The sequence below is a fragment of the Balaenoptera borealis genome (genome assembly GCF_965194805.1).
Source record: "Balaenoptera borealis genome assembly, chromosome: 1".
NCBI lineage: Eukaryota > Metazoa > Chordata > Mammalia > Artiodactyla > Balaenopteridae > Balaenoptera > Balaenoptera borealis.
The window spans coordinates 50,232,058-50,246,224 of NC_138860.1; the positions used below are offsets into that span (position 1 = coordinate 50,232,058).

A 14,167-nucleotide genomic window follows, 5' to 3' on the forward strand; every position below is an offset into this window, starting at 1 on the left:
ATAGTTCAGAATTATTCAAAGTAGGTAATGCTTTATAAATCTTTTAAAAATACAGAGACTCAAGGAAATGTCCAATTAAAAATGTTACTCAAAGATATCGTTTGGATAAAAATATAAAGTCAATATAAAAAAAGTATTTTTATGTTTCAGTATTAGTCTAATCTCTCGAATTCTCTCTCCTTTTGTTGTCACATATAGCATTAGTAATCCTGATTGTTCTTACTGATCCATGCAACCTTAACATGGTCTCTGACTGTACAAGGGTGAAGCAAAATGATCTTTTAATGTCCCTTTCAATTAGACGTGTCGATTTCTTAATTCTGTGACCTAGGCTGACTGTCAGATTCTCATATTTTTCTATCACAAGAGTGGAAAACATTAATGCTTCTAAACAAAAGACACTACATTTTAAAAAGAAGATGGCAAAATAAAGTTTTAAGTTTTACTTGAAAATAATTCAGAGTACAAACTAAAATAAATTTAGTATATAAATTATATGAAGTGTATAAGTTTATATATATATATATATATATATATATATATAAATCATATGTATCAAAAGTATCCTGAGGAAGGAGGAAGTTTCCCCAAAAACAGGTGTGAATATTTACCCAAGTAAATTTGACAGAATTTGACTACGTCAAATGGGTACCACAGTTAGGAGTTCTGTTGTCATATCTATAATAAATTGTCTTGCCTCAAAACAATTCTGATTGTCAAGATGTGACTGATTCACTGATGCTGGGACTTTCAGTTTGCAGCTTAATTTAATCTGCCCCAAATACCCAAATACCAAATACCACATTGACAGTAGGAATTGTAAAAACACAATATAGTTTAAAGGTTTTTAGCATCTATTTCCAAAAATTCCTCAAAACATTATTCCATTAAAGACTGACTCTAAGGGTCTTAAGTGTGTCTGCTCCTCCACATAAAAAAATATATATCCACAATTTTAGTCACTGTAATACCCTTATTCTACTGCCACATATGCTCTACAATTCTTTCTGCAGAAAAAGATAAAATAAACAGTAAAATTCTTAATTATCTATGCCATTATTTAAAAATCAATGCATTATGTTAGTTTTAACACAGAATTTTAAGTCACCTTCTCAGTCATATTTCTAAATGTAAATGCCTACCAAAAATAACAAAGATTACACAGAAGAGTAGGTAATGATATATATCAAAGGAGATTAGATATAAACTGATAAGGAATGCGTGTTAGCATTTTAAATATATCACTTCAGAATATGAGCATTTCCTAGTTATAACCATAAGACATTTATTTTAAATAAAAGTAGAGACCCTTTATTTTTCATGAATCAATGTATGAATGATTCAGGAAATTCACTCTCAAAGGATGAATGAAGCAAAATAACCAAGCAAAACAACCAAGAATCTGAATGTTTATTTATTTGAATAATAAAAGCAACTTTAAGTAAATGCTCCTTGATCTCTTAATACACTGAAATTATTTTGTTTGGTTGGCTTACTTTTAAATGGGAAAAAAAGCCACCTTATATATGAAGAATAAAGGCACTATCTTGAAATTAGAAGAAAATAATCCACTAGTGTAAAAAATAGTAGTCAACTTCTTATCAATAAAAACTTTCATATACTGTGCTTTTTCATCTAATATACTTTTATCAAATAAACCACTTCACTCTTTAAGAATCCATTTCAAGTTACCTTTCTTTCACTATAATCAGAAATCCATTCCATCTTAAATAAAAGTACTGTGAAAATACGAAGCTACTTATTTTACTATAACTAATCTTAAGTAATAATTCAACAAAAATGTTTTTTAATTCTAATAACAATGTTAAGTTATAACCATTTAATATATGTAAATAATCAGTACAGCTATTACTTATATTCAATTCAATGCAATAAACATTTAAAAAAAAAAATCCTATAAATGCTAATAGAATAATCAGACTATAGATGAACTTAAGAAGCCTATAAACCTACTGGCTAGTTATTGCCTAAAAACCTTAGCATTAACAATACTGGTCTAAAATTCTTTAAGATTATTTATGGCTGGGGACTTCCCTAGTGGCGCAGTGGTTAAGAATCCGCCTGCCAACGCAGGGGACACAGGTCCGAGCCCTGGTCCGGGAAAATGCCACATGCCACGGAGCAACTAAGCCCGTGTGCGACAACTACTGAGCCTGCACTCTAGAGCCCGCAAGCCACAACTACTGAGCCCGTGTGCCACAACTACTGAAGCCTGTGCACCTAGAGCCGTGCTCTGCAACAAGAGAAGCCACCGCAATGAGAAGCTCGTGCACCGCTACGAAGAGTGGCCCCTGCTCGCCGCAACTAGAGAAAGCCCGCATGCAGCAACAAAAGACCCAACGCAGACATAAATAAATAAATAAATAAAATTTAAAAAAGATTATTTATGGCAAGGGTTCTCAACTTTGGCTATTTATTAGAATCACCTAGAGAGACTATAAAACTATCAATGCCTGGGCTCCACTCCCCATATCCTATTTTAATTGGCCTGAGAAGGGTACTAAGTATCAGTATTTGTGAAACAAACATACAAACAAAACACAAGTAAATTGAGTTAATTGTGCAACAGATTTGAAAATCACCAATTTATGGTATACTCTAGTTTTAAGATTAAAAAACAAAAACTTGCTTACTGGCACCAAATGTCTTAAGTCTACTAAAACTTAAGGTATAGAAAAAGAGGAGAATGATGAAAAGAGAGAAAGACAATATTCAAAAAAATAATCAAGGCCAATCAAACATTTTTTTCCTTTAAAAATGTTAAAAGTTGGGACTTCCCTGGTGGTGCAGTGGTTGTGAGTCTGTCTGCCAATGCAGGGGACACGGGTTCGAGCCCTGGTCTGGGAAGATCCCACATGCCACAGAGCAGCTGGGCCCGTGCGCCACAACTACTGAGCCCACGTGCCACAACTACGGAAGCCCACGCGCCTAGAGCCCTGCTCCACGGCAGGAGAAGCCACCACAATGACAGGCCCACGCACCGCAACGAGGAGTGGCCCCCGCTCGCCGCAACTAGGGAAAGCCCGTACGCAGCAACAAACACCCAACACAGCAATAAATAAAAAAATAAATAAATTTATATTTTTTAAAAAAATTGTTAAAAGTTGAAAGTCCTATCTTGGACTTTGTGATAAATCTGCTGACGTTGCATTATTTTATAGATAACTGCTAAATAAAAATCTAGAAATACAAACCCAATAGCAAGAATAAAGGAATGACAGAAATGATTATCATATAAATTTAAAACCATATAAAAGAGAGTAAATTAATATAGTATCACAGTGCAAATGAGACACAAAATTATAGTCCCTTTAAATAACTTTTTCTAACCTCAACACTACACAGAATAATGTTTCCTTAATCTACTTTCCAATACCTTCAATTCCCCAGTGTCTCTAAAGAGAAAAATTCATTTTAAGAAGACAAAAACTAGGTGGGTTTAGTTTGTTTATCTGAGAATGGAAAGAATGAACAAGTGCAGAATATTTCCCTTATGAAAGCAGCACATATATCTGCATGATCAGCCTAGAGTACTCCCTTTATAACAGGGTCCAAAGAAGTTAATGTCTCTGGGCAGTGAGATAAAGAAAAAGTTATTAATTATAAATATTTGTCATTTTAGCATACTTTGACAGAATTCAGTTTTTCTCCCATAACAGCTAAAAGTATATGAGAATTACTAGCAACATGATCCAGCATGGAGGGAAGAATAAAGATCATAACTTTCAACATATCTCAGAATATCTTTGTTACAAACCAGATGGTAAAACTTTAAAAAAAAATTAAGGATAAGTAGTCCAACTTTGAGAATAAAATTAAAAGAACCAATATTAAAGCAAGTTACACAGGGTGAGGAAATCAGCTTAACTTCCATGTAATTTCATTTTTCTTACATTCTTAAAATATTTTGAGGAGGTACTCTTTAAGACACATAAAATAAGAGATAATAACCTAATAAAGAACTAAACATTTGTCTTAAGTTAAATATTAGAGAATTATATTAACTATATTAAATATAATATATTAAATATAATCCAAAATTTAGTGACATATTATAAAACTAATACTCAGGTGCCAATACCCTAGCAAAGATTTTGAGATGCTGAAGGAAACACATTTTGAACTCAGAACAGTTAGAGGTGAAAGATATACACTTCTGTGTCATTAAAGACAATGAGATTTTTAATTACAGATCTGTAGTTTTAATAAACAACTTCATATTCATCTCTCCTGAAAATATGTGATGCAAAATTTTAAAAGACTATCCAGCCTCAGAAGGAACACTCCCTCAAGAAATAGTTGTTGAATTAGCTAATTATTTACTGACACAAGAACTACAACTTTAACTCACAACTCTCCAAACCTATCAAAGGTTAAACCCATAAAGAATGAGCTGGTGAGTAGAAGCTGAGGTAACAGAAAAGAAAGGATCAATAAAGATAATTGGAAAGATAACCACTACCCTTAGGTCAGTCATTTTATGACTGCCAAACTGTGCACAGGCACACATATACATGCTTATAAACACACACACACACACACACACAAATATGTTTCGTTGTTTTACTAGTCCCAGTCTAAAGACATGACATAAATAGAAAGAAAAAGCTGTGTTGCCCAGACTAATTATGAACTAAGGATTCACTGAATGATGGATGGATGGATGAATAGACAATAGAGACAAATATAAAAATACATTGTTTGGGGGAGGGAGCATGACACAGATAAGAACTTTAACTCTAAACCAATATCTGTGATTCACAATGCTAAGGTGATTTGAGGACATTATAAGAGATCCATCATAAAGTAAATGTGAGCTAAACAACAAAAAAAGTTTCATTGAAACATAAAGTAATCATAATATATATTACACAAAACAAAAAAGATTTATATAGTAGGGCAGGTTATATTAGTTTTATACTGTTCAGTTTAAAATATCTTTTCTTAAAAAGTTTTATGTGGCTAAATGTAGAGATTAATGCATCTTACCTTCCACAGAAGGTGCCTGGTCCTGAGCTGAGTACAGCATATCCTTAAAAGCCTATTAGAAAGAAAGAAAAGACATACATGGAATCATGAGTAATCTTTACATTAAAAGCATTTTGAGCTAAACAATTACTTCTTTTTCAATATCCAGACAATGACTATATATGGTTCCCTAAATTGAGAATTTAGTGAAATACTTTAATAAGCTAAAACCCAAATACTATACTTTCCTATCAACCCAGTATTGTCCCATCTTTAAGATGAGGGCTAATGTGTATACTTTAAAAATTAAGGGGCATTTGGAAAAGAATGAAAAATCACCTGAGAGATCATAAAATCTCTTGACTAAAAAAAAAAAATAGTGATAGAAACTGAGAACAGTCCTAGAGGAATACAATGGAACACTGCATAAGAAGATATAAAACGCTGGATACAAATTTTTTTAAATTGTGGTATCATATACCTGAACATAAAATTCACTATCTTAATCAGTTTTAAGTGTATAGTTCATAGTGTTAAGTTACACTGTTGTGTAGACAATCTCCAGAACTCTTTTCACCTTGGATACAAATACTTTTCAGTGGAGGTCTGGAAAGTCCTCCGTTAAAAGAGTTCAGGACTATAAAGATAGTAGAGGTTTTATTGTTTTTTCCAAACCAGTAAGTTAACTAACAATCATATTTAGGTAATTTAGATGGTTGCAGTTTGGTCTCTTGATAAGTGGTTTTGGGACAGGAATGAAAAGTATTTCTTCATACCTACCAAAATGGTAGAATCAATTAAGTGGATAAGCTCCAGAGCAGAAGAGCTGGTCATAAGCTTAGGTGACTTTACCTATCCCATAGCTTCAAATACCATCTAACCAACCATTGGTGATTCCCAAATTGGCCTCCAGCATTCCTCAGCCTCGGTACAACTGACATTTGGGGCCAGATAATTCTTTGTTGTGGGGGGCTGTTCTGTGCATATTAGGATTTTTGGCACTATCCCTGGTATCTAGAGATTCACTAGATACCAGCAGCAACCAACCAAAAATGTCTCCAGACACTACCAAATGCCCCTAGAGAACAAAAATCACCCCTCCCCAGAACCACCGGCCTAGAGTCATTCAAGCATATAAAAACCAAAAAAGAAGAAATAAACCTACAAGGTAACCCACTGTGTATTCAAGTCTAGTAAATTATATTCTTCCCAAATGAATTTACCATTTACTTTAAATTAGTGACCAACCTGTCAGTTCCATGACTAACCCTAACCAGTCTGATAATATACAAAAGCCCTAAGTGAATAAGGCAAAGATCTAGAACTTCTTTTAAGAAAAAATATATATACGCTCACTATTTTCTTTACAATTTCAGATGTCTCAGGAACCACTAACGTCCAGTCTAAAAAAAGAAATTAGCTCAGATCTTATCAAACATCAGAAAGTCTTTATTTCAGTTCACAGACTTGAATTTTATATTAAAGTCCTATACAAGTGCAGAGTAGGGGGCTTCCCTGGTGGCACAGTGGTTAAGAATCCGCCTGCCAATGCAGGGGACACAGGTTCAATCCCTGGTCCAGAAAGATCCCACATGCCACGGAGCAACTGGGCCCGTGTGCCACAACTACTGAGCCTGCGCTCTGAGAAGCCCGCGCACCGCAACGAAGAGTAGCCCCCGCTCTCCGGAACTAGAGAAAGCCCATGGACAGCAATTAAGACCCAAGGCAGCCAATACATACATACATACATACATACATACATACATACATACATACATAAAAAAAAAAACAAGTGCCGAGTAGTAGTTATGTTACGGTTCTTCCACAGAATATTTTAAGAGGGTAAATGGATAGATTGCTTAGAGCAGAGTAAATCTCCAGAAATAGAAAAATATAAGAAGAAAGGAACAAAAAATCCAGCCAGAGAATACTTAAGGAAATAAAGCTATCATGGAAGCAGGTAATATCAGAGACTCAAACATCTGAATGAAGTTTTTCTACTTCTGAAGTATGATAGGCATGTGTACCAAAATCAAATGAAGTTATCAGTAACCAAATAAACCACCAATGACTAGCAGAGTAGCTTGTATGCAGTAGGAGCTCAATAAATAGTTCTTGAATTCAAAAGGGTTTCTCAGCACACTGAAAAAAGCACACTAAGTAGAATCTCTGGCACGTAATAAAAATGAATTAAATTTGCAAAAGGAAAGCTTATCAAATTAAGGTTTAAAAAGTGATTTAAATTTTATAAAGAGAAAAATTATGATAGTCTTCATTTTGATTATAAAACTAAATCATAATTTCATTTAAGTCAAGATAACTCTCGGTAAAATCAGGGACAACTCTTTTTTTGCTTCTTACTACTTGTTTTCCTCTGAATAAGAGCCCCTCTATGTTTTTGATAGTAACAGACTCTAGAGAGCTCTATAAGAACTCTATAGGATACCTACCATTCCCTGTCTGTGACTAGAGAATAGCCCCCAACTGGGAACCAGTGGGGGAAAATCCTACAAAGTATTGTCTATATTAATACCTATGGATTGTTTGTCTGTAATATGAGTCACCTGGGTTGGGAGCAGTACCTCCAAATGCACAAAACAACAAATTCAAAGTTTCCTCAATTCATGCTGTTTTACTTCAAGAAAATCCAATACTCTACATAAAACTCTGAATTTGTATAATAAATAAAATCAGTATGTATTCATGTGCATTACAAAAGATTTCTTTGATCACTGCCAAGGGCCCAGGGTTCAATCCCCGGTCAGGGAACTAAGATCCCACAAGCCACATGGCACAGCCAAAAAAAGCAAAAAACAAACAAACAAACAAAGATTCAAAGCAATTCTTACATCAGCATCTCTACTGTAATCTCTGAGTTACAAAAATTAAGTTATTTTTGTTATAATGTTATTGAAATATATATAAACTAGGACAAAACTCTTAGTGTTTATAACAATGCATATGACAGTAAAATCTTACAAATTAAATCCAAATACAACCATAAAACCAATATTATTCAATCAACATTAACATGACAGAAAACAAGATGTTTGCTGAAACAAAATCTCAATTGGTAACACGAATACAATGCCAATTTACCTGTTCTGAGTTTGGAATGCCCAGATAACTCTGCCTCAGATGGGATCTACTGTAAGGCAGTACAGTCAGTGGCTAGAAGCTATGGAGTCAGACAACGTGTATGAAAACCAACTCTACCACTTATTAGCTGTGTAACCTTAGGAAAATTAACTTCTCTATACTTCAGTACCTTCATCTGTAAAACAGGAATAGTAATTACACATACCTCACAGGTCTACTGTATGAATTAAAAACTTAAAACACAAATCCTTATATTAATTGATTCATTATTATACATGAAGAGTACTTTGAACAGTGCCTAGAACATAGAAGATGCTCAAAGAATGTTAGCTAATAGAATGTGAACTACCAAAAAACTTATGTCATGCAGTGGGCTGTAGCATCATTTGGCGGTCTACTGGACATGAATACATCATTTATGCATTAGGTATGCCTCAGTTCTTAACTAACTCTTCACAAAGTAGTACAATACTACCTGGAGCCAACATGACCGAACAAACATAAATAGAGGCACTGCAATCTCCTGGTATTACCAGTTTAAAAGATGGTCAACTAGATGATTTAGAATATGCTATTATATTTTCTGATGATAGCTGACATGAGCACACACAGTTTTTAATTCTTGTAAGAAACCTATAGATTCCCAAGAAAATATAGGCAGTCCCAATCTGCGTACGCATTAAATAACAAAGACTCCTAATTTTATTACTTAAACTTTCTACAACATATCTAGTGTATAAAATAGGGTATAGTTCAAACTTAACATGTATGTTCAATAATACCACCAGTAAAAATTTCTTATGCTGTTAATTTTTAATAACCCACAGTAGATCATCTCTAATCTCCTTTCCAAACACATGGGTTTCACAGACCATTTCACAGAACAAGGATCAGAAGCTAGAAAGATTCCTACTTCCTATCAACTCACTATTAGCCGCACATATAACATACTATAAATATTACCATCTCCATCAACAAAATATCTAATCTATGTTGTTCTCATCTGCTTCAATATTCATTCAAAGTCAGCATATTGCAATCTAATTATTGGATTAATGAACAATAATATAAACACAGGCATTTGAAGAGGAAGGACAAGGAATATTTATTATAAAGCCTTTAAAGGAATCATAATCCCTGTTAACAGTGTTTAATAATTCGATAAGATTTACATCAGACTTTTTTTTATTCTGAAGGCTTTTCCAAATGGTACTATTATAATTTTGATATATACTTAAAAATATGTACACTATGCCTGATCTACATACCCCAGAAACAGGGACAACTGTTTGGGACAATTCTCCAATTATCTCTTTTCTTCTTCTTTTTGTATTCCCTTTTTAATTTTTTCATCAGAAATATTGAGTAGTCTGTGAATAATGTGCAAGTGAGTTATATCTGACCTGGTTTCTTTGTCTCGTCATCTAGAAATCAGTCATGTTTTCCTGATACTAAAGTGCTAAGAACAGTTCTGTAAATCAAATTATAAACCTCAAAAGAGGGCACTGAGCATTCTCATGTGTCCTGTACAAAGAATGACCATCTAATTAATCTTCATTTCTATCCCCAAATAAACTAACCTAGCTCTGTTTTTGATGATAGAAATGATCTGTAAAGAGAAACTCTTATACAAATTTTTAAAATCTAATATGTTAAAATTTAAAATTAATGTATTCTCGTACATACTTAACAATCCAAAGGCTGTAGTATATTAGAAGCATTATGCATGACTCAAAATTTTCATGGAATTTAAATGTACCCCATCAGCAAAGGCAATTCAATATACAGAAGTTGTTACAACATTAAATTATTACTGAATTTGTTAAATGTATAAAATGTATATAATTTATAATAGGAAGAACTAAATTGGAATACGTCCCGTTATATTCACATTTATAAATTTCCTCACTAACATACTCTGATATCCACTGACGTGGCTTTTACTATTTCTATGTGGATATCTCCCAAATCTGTATCCTCAGCCACACGTCTGCTAACACATACTCAAAATGTCCAAAATTCATTTTCTTCCCAAAGCCTACTCTTCTCATGTCTTTATTTCTGTTAATGTCACTGCCAGTATCCACATCACACATATTCACAATCTCAGCTATTGTCTCACTCATTCAACAAATATTTGCGTATCTGCTATGTGCCAGGGCTGTTCTAGGCACCTGAGATACATCACAAGGAAAATAAAAATCCCTGTCCTAGCTGAATTAACATTCTTATATTCTCCTCCTTTCCACTCCTAAGTTTAGTGATCTGACTCGTCAATGCCACCACCACAACCTCTTTTACATTCATTGTCTCCTATCCATTCACCGTTGAACTATTTCAACGGCCTCTTCACTGATTTACCAACCTTTAGGTTTTCATCTCTCTAACACATCTCACAAACTGCCATATCAATCTTTCCAAAGCACCAGTCTGACTCTCCTCTTACAAACTTACAAGGATTTCCCAATGGCCACAAAATAAAGCCCATATTCCTCTGCTGGCCTATAAGGCACCCAGAATGATCCAATCTATGTTTCTAGGCTTATCTTCCAAACTGAAGAAAGCCAATTTCATTTTCACAACCTGACCCTCAAGTCAAAATGAATTACCTATTTCAATATTTCCTTCATCTTTGCCTTTTGTTTACAACTATTACCTCTACCTGGAATCCCCTATCCCTACTCCCATCTTTTCAATCTAATTTCCAAATCTTAACCATCCTTCAAGGTCCAGATCAAATTTAACCTCTTTTATGTTTTGTCCTGATTCCTCCAGCTGGAAGTCTTTACTCATTCCTCTGAAATCCTGTAGTACTCTATTTGAAACCATTTATAGCACTTAATATTTCCACCTTATGTTTTAATTATTTATCTGTAAAAAAAATAAATAAAATAAAATAAAATAAAATAATTTATCTGTGCCACTTGTTCCCCATTTGACTGTAAAGTCAGGGTTTTAGCCACCTTGCTTGTACTTGTATAAGAAAGGCTCATCATAAATATTTCTAGATTACTTAATATCATCGTTAAAGAAGTTACTAAGTTTTAGTCATTAAATGAACGTTACTGGATGTCTACTCTGTGCACTATGCCAGGCTCTAAAGAAATAATGGTGGATCAAGCAAGGAAAAGACAGTCAAATAAATAGATACATTTTAATATAATATGTTAAATACTTTAAAAAATGATCAAAGCATATTGAAGGCCTAACATAGTAGCAATTAAAAAAAAGGAGGTGATATATGGGAAAGAGAGGGGATACCAAGAAGCAAAATAGGAAGATTAGACAAACAACTAAACACGAACTAAGGGAATTAAAGATCTCTAAGATTTTGAGCCTAGGTAAAGAGAAGGATGCTTAGTGATACTATTAACCAAGCTGTAAAAACACCAAAGAAAAAACTTGGGCAAAGAAAAGACAGGAGTTTGGGTTAACAAACCACTTCAGGTATCCACAGCACAACTGAGATGGTCAACAGACAGATGAAAACAGAGATCTACAATTTGGAAGACAGGTCAGAGCTAGTGGTTAAGAGTTGGAAATTATCTGTATAAGGTGATTTGAAACTGCCTATGCCCTAAGTAAATGAAATTTTTCAGAAAGTAAGTGGACCAAGGACAGAATCTTTTGGAATACAAAGCAACAGAGAAGACAATAAGGAAAACACCAGATGTATAGAGTGCCACAGGAATTAAAGGGGCATTTCAAGAAGGAAGATATATTAAAAATTATCAAAAGCTGCTTAGAGAAGACATATCTGCACCTCCATGTTTTCTGCAGCATTATTCACAATAACCAAGACATGGAAACAACCTAAGTGTCTGTCAACAGATGAACGGGTAAAGAAGATGTGAGATACACACACACACACAAACACACAATGGAATATTATCCAGCCATGAGAAAGAAGGAAATCCAGCCATTTGCAATAACTTGCATAAACCTTGAGGGCATTATGCTAAGTGAAGTCAGAGAAAGACAAATACTATATGATATCACTGAAATGTGGAATTGAAAAATGCCCAACTCAAAGAAACAAAGAGTAGAATGATGGTTACCCAGGGCTGGGGGTGGTGGGGGAAATGGGAAGATACTGGTAAAAGGGTACAAACTTCCAGTTATAAGATTAACAAGTTCTGAGCATCTAATGTACAGCATGGTGATTATAGCTAATAATACTGTATTATACACTTGAAAATTGCAAAGACAATGGATCTTAAATGTTTTCACCAAAAAAATGAAATGGTAATTATGTGATGGAATGGAGGCATTAGCTAGTGCTATAATGGTAATCATCTGCAATCTATAAATGTATCATATCAACACACTGCACACCTTAAATTTACACCATATGTCAATTATATCTCACTAAAACTGGAAGAAAAATTTTAAAGAAAACTGAGAACATTTGAGTTAAATAAAACAGCTATCAAGGAAGGGTTCAGTATACTAACAATTATTCTATTTCTTCAGCTGGAAGGTGAATACAGATGCCTATTTACCTACCTATCTGTCTGTCTGTCTGTCTATCTATCTATCTATCTATCTAATTGGAATGCTGCAACTGAATTATAAAGCAAGAAAAATAGCTAACATTAGAATGCCTAGACTCTGACTTTAGAGCCTATAACTTAAACTATTCATATGTAAGATTAATAAAATATATCCTTAAGTTAAAGGAAAGAAAAATTAAAAGCTGCTTAGAGATCAAGAAGGAAGAGACTGGGCTTCCCTGGTGGCGCAGTGGTTAAGAATCTGCCTGCCAATGCAGAGGACGCGGGTTTGAGCCCTGGTCTGGGAAGATCCCACATGCCGCGGAGCAACTAAGCCCGTGAGCCACAATTACTGAGCCTGCGCGTCTGGAGCCTGTGCTCCGCAACGGGAGAGGCCACGACAGTGAGAGGCCCGCGCACCGCGATGAAGAGAGGCCCCCGCTCGCCGCAACTGGAGAAAGCCCTCGCACAGAAACGAAGACCCAACACAGCCAAAAATAAATAAATAAATAAATAAATAAATAAATAAATAAATAAATAAATAAATAAATAAATAAATAAATAAATAAATAAATAAATAAATAAATAAATAAGAAAGAAAGAAAGAAAAAAAGAAAGAAAGAAGGAAGAGACTAAGAAGAGATATAATTAGGTCTGAGGATCAGGAGCTCTCTGGTGACCTTCAAAAAATGGTTTCAGTAGAGTAATGGGGCAGAAACTAGATTAGATTGCTTTGAGTACACGAGAGCTGAGGATATGATGACCACAAATACTGATCGATAATAAAAGTAATTATAGTTACCTTTACTGAATGCCTACTATCAGATATCGTTTTGAGTATTTTAAACACACTACTTTAACAGAGGCCCACAACTCTTTAATGTAAATATGATTTTCATTTTACCACTGAAGATCTGAAATTCAGAAAGGTTATTAAAGTATTATCTTGCCCAAGTATTGCTCATTCTGTAATCCACGCTTCTTTGAGAAAAAGACACATAGCCCACTATCTGGAGTGAAATCTTATTTTCTAAGATTTACCTCTAATTTTGGCCTCTCAATTTTCTGATACTCTTCCTTTCATTTCCAAAACTTTTCTAAACCATTAGATTTTTATATCAGGTGTGGTAACTAGCCTCTGAAATAACCCCCAATGATTCTTAACTCCTGGTAGTAATGCTCTTGTGCAATCCCCTCCCATACTAAATAGGACTGACCTCTATAACCAATAGAATATTGCATAAATGACAGAGTACTACTTCCAAGGCTAGGTCATAAAAGGCACTGTGGTTTTCATCTTATTCTCTCTTGGATTCCCCACTCTGGGGAAAGCCAGCCATGAAAAAACTGAAGCAGCCCTATGGAGAGGTCCAAGTGGTAAGGAACTGAGGCCTCCTGAAAAAAGCCAGCACAAATTTGTCAACCACTCGAGTGTGCCATTCTAGAATCGGATCCAGCCCCAGGCAAGCCTTGAGATGTCTGCAGCCTTGACTGGCATCTTGATAACAACCTCACAAAATATCCTTAGCCAGAATCACCCAGTTAAGCTGCTTCCAAACTCTTTACACACAGCAAGATTGTAAGAC

The 14,167-nt window shown here is 34.5% G+C and overlaps 1 protein-coding gene across 4 annotated transcripts in view; it reads right to left on the bottom strand.

Moving 5' to 3' along the window:
- Positions 1 to 14,167, bottom strand: part of XPR1 (xenotropic and polytropic retrovirus receptor 1) — a 204,805-nt gene that overhangs the window by 172,703 nt on the left and 17,935 nt on the right. For all 4 annotated transcript variants that reach the window (XM_082385897.1, XM_082385899.1, XM_082385898.1 and 1 more), the window contains exon 2: positions 5,011 to 5,062. In XM_082385897.1, the coding sequence (XP_082242023.1) occupies positions 5,011 to 5,062 (52 nt within the window). The remainder of the gene's footprint in view (positions 1 to 5,010; positions 5,063 to 14,167) is intronic.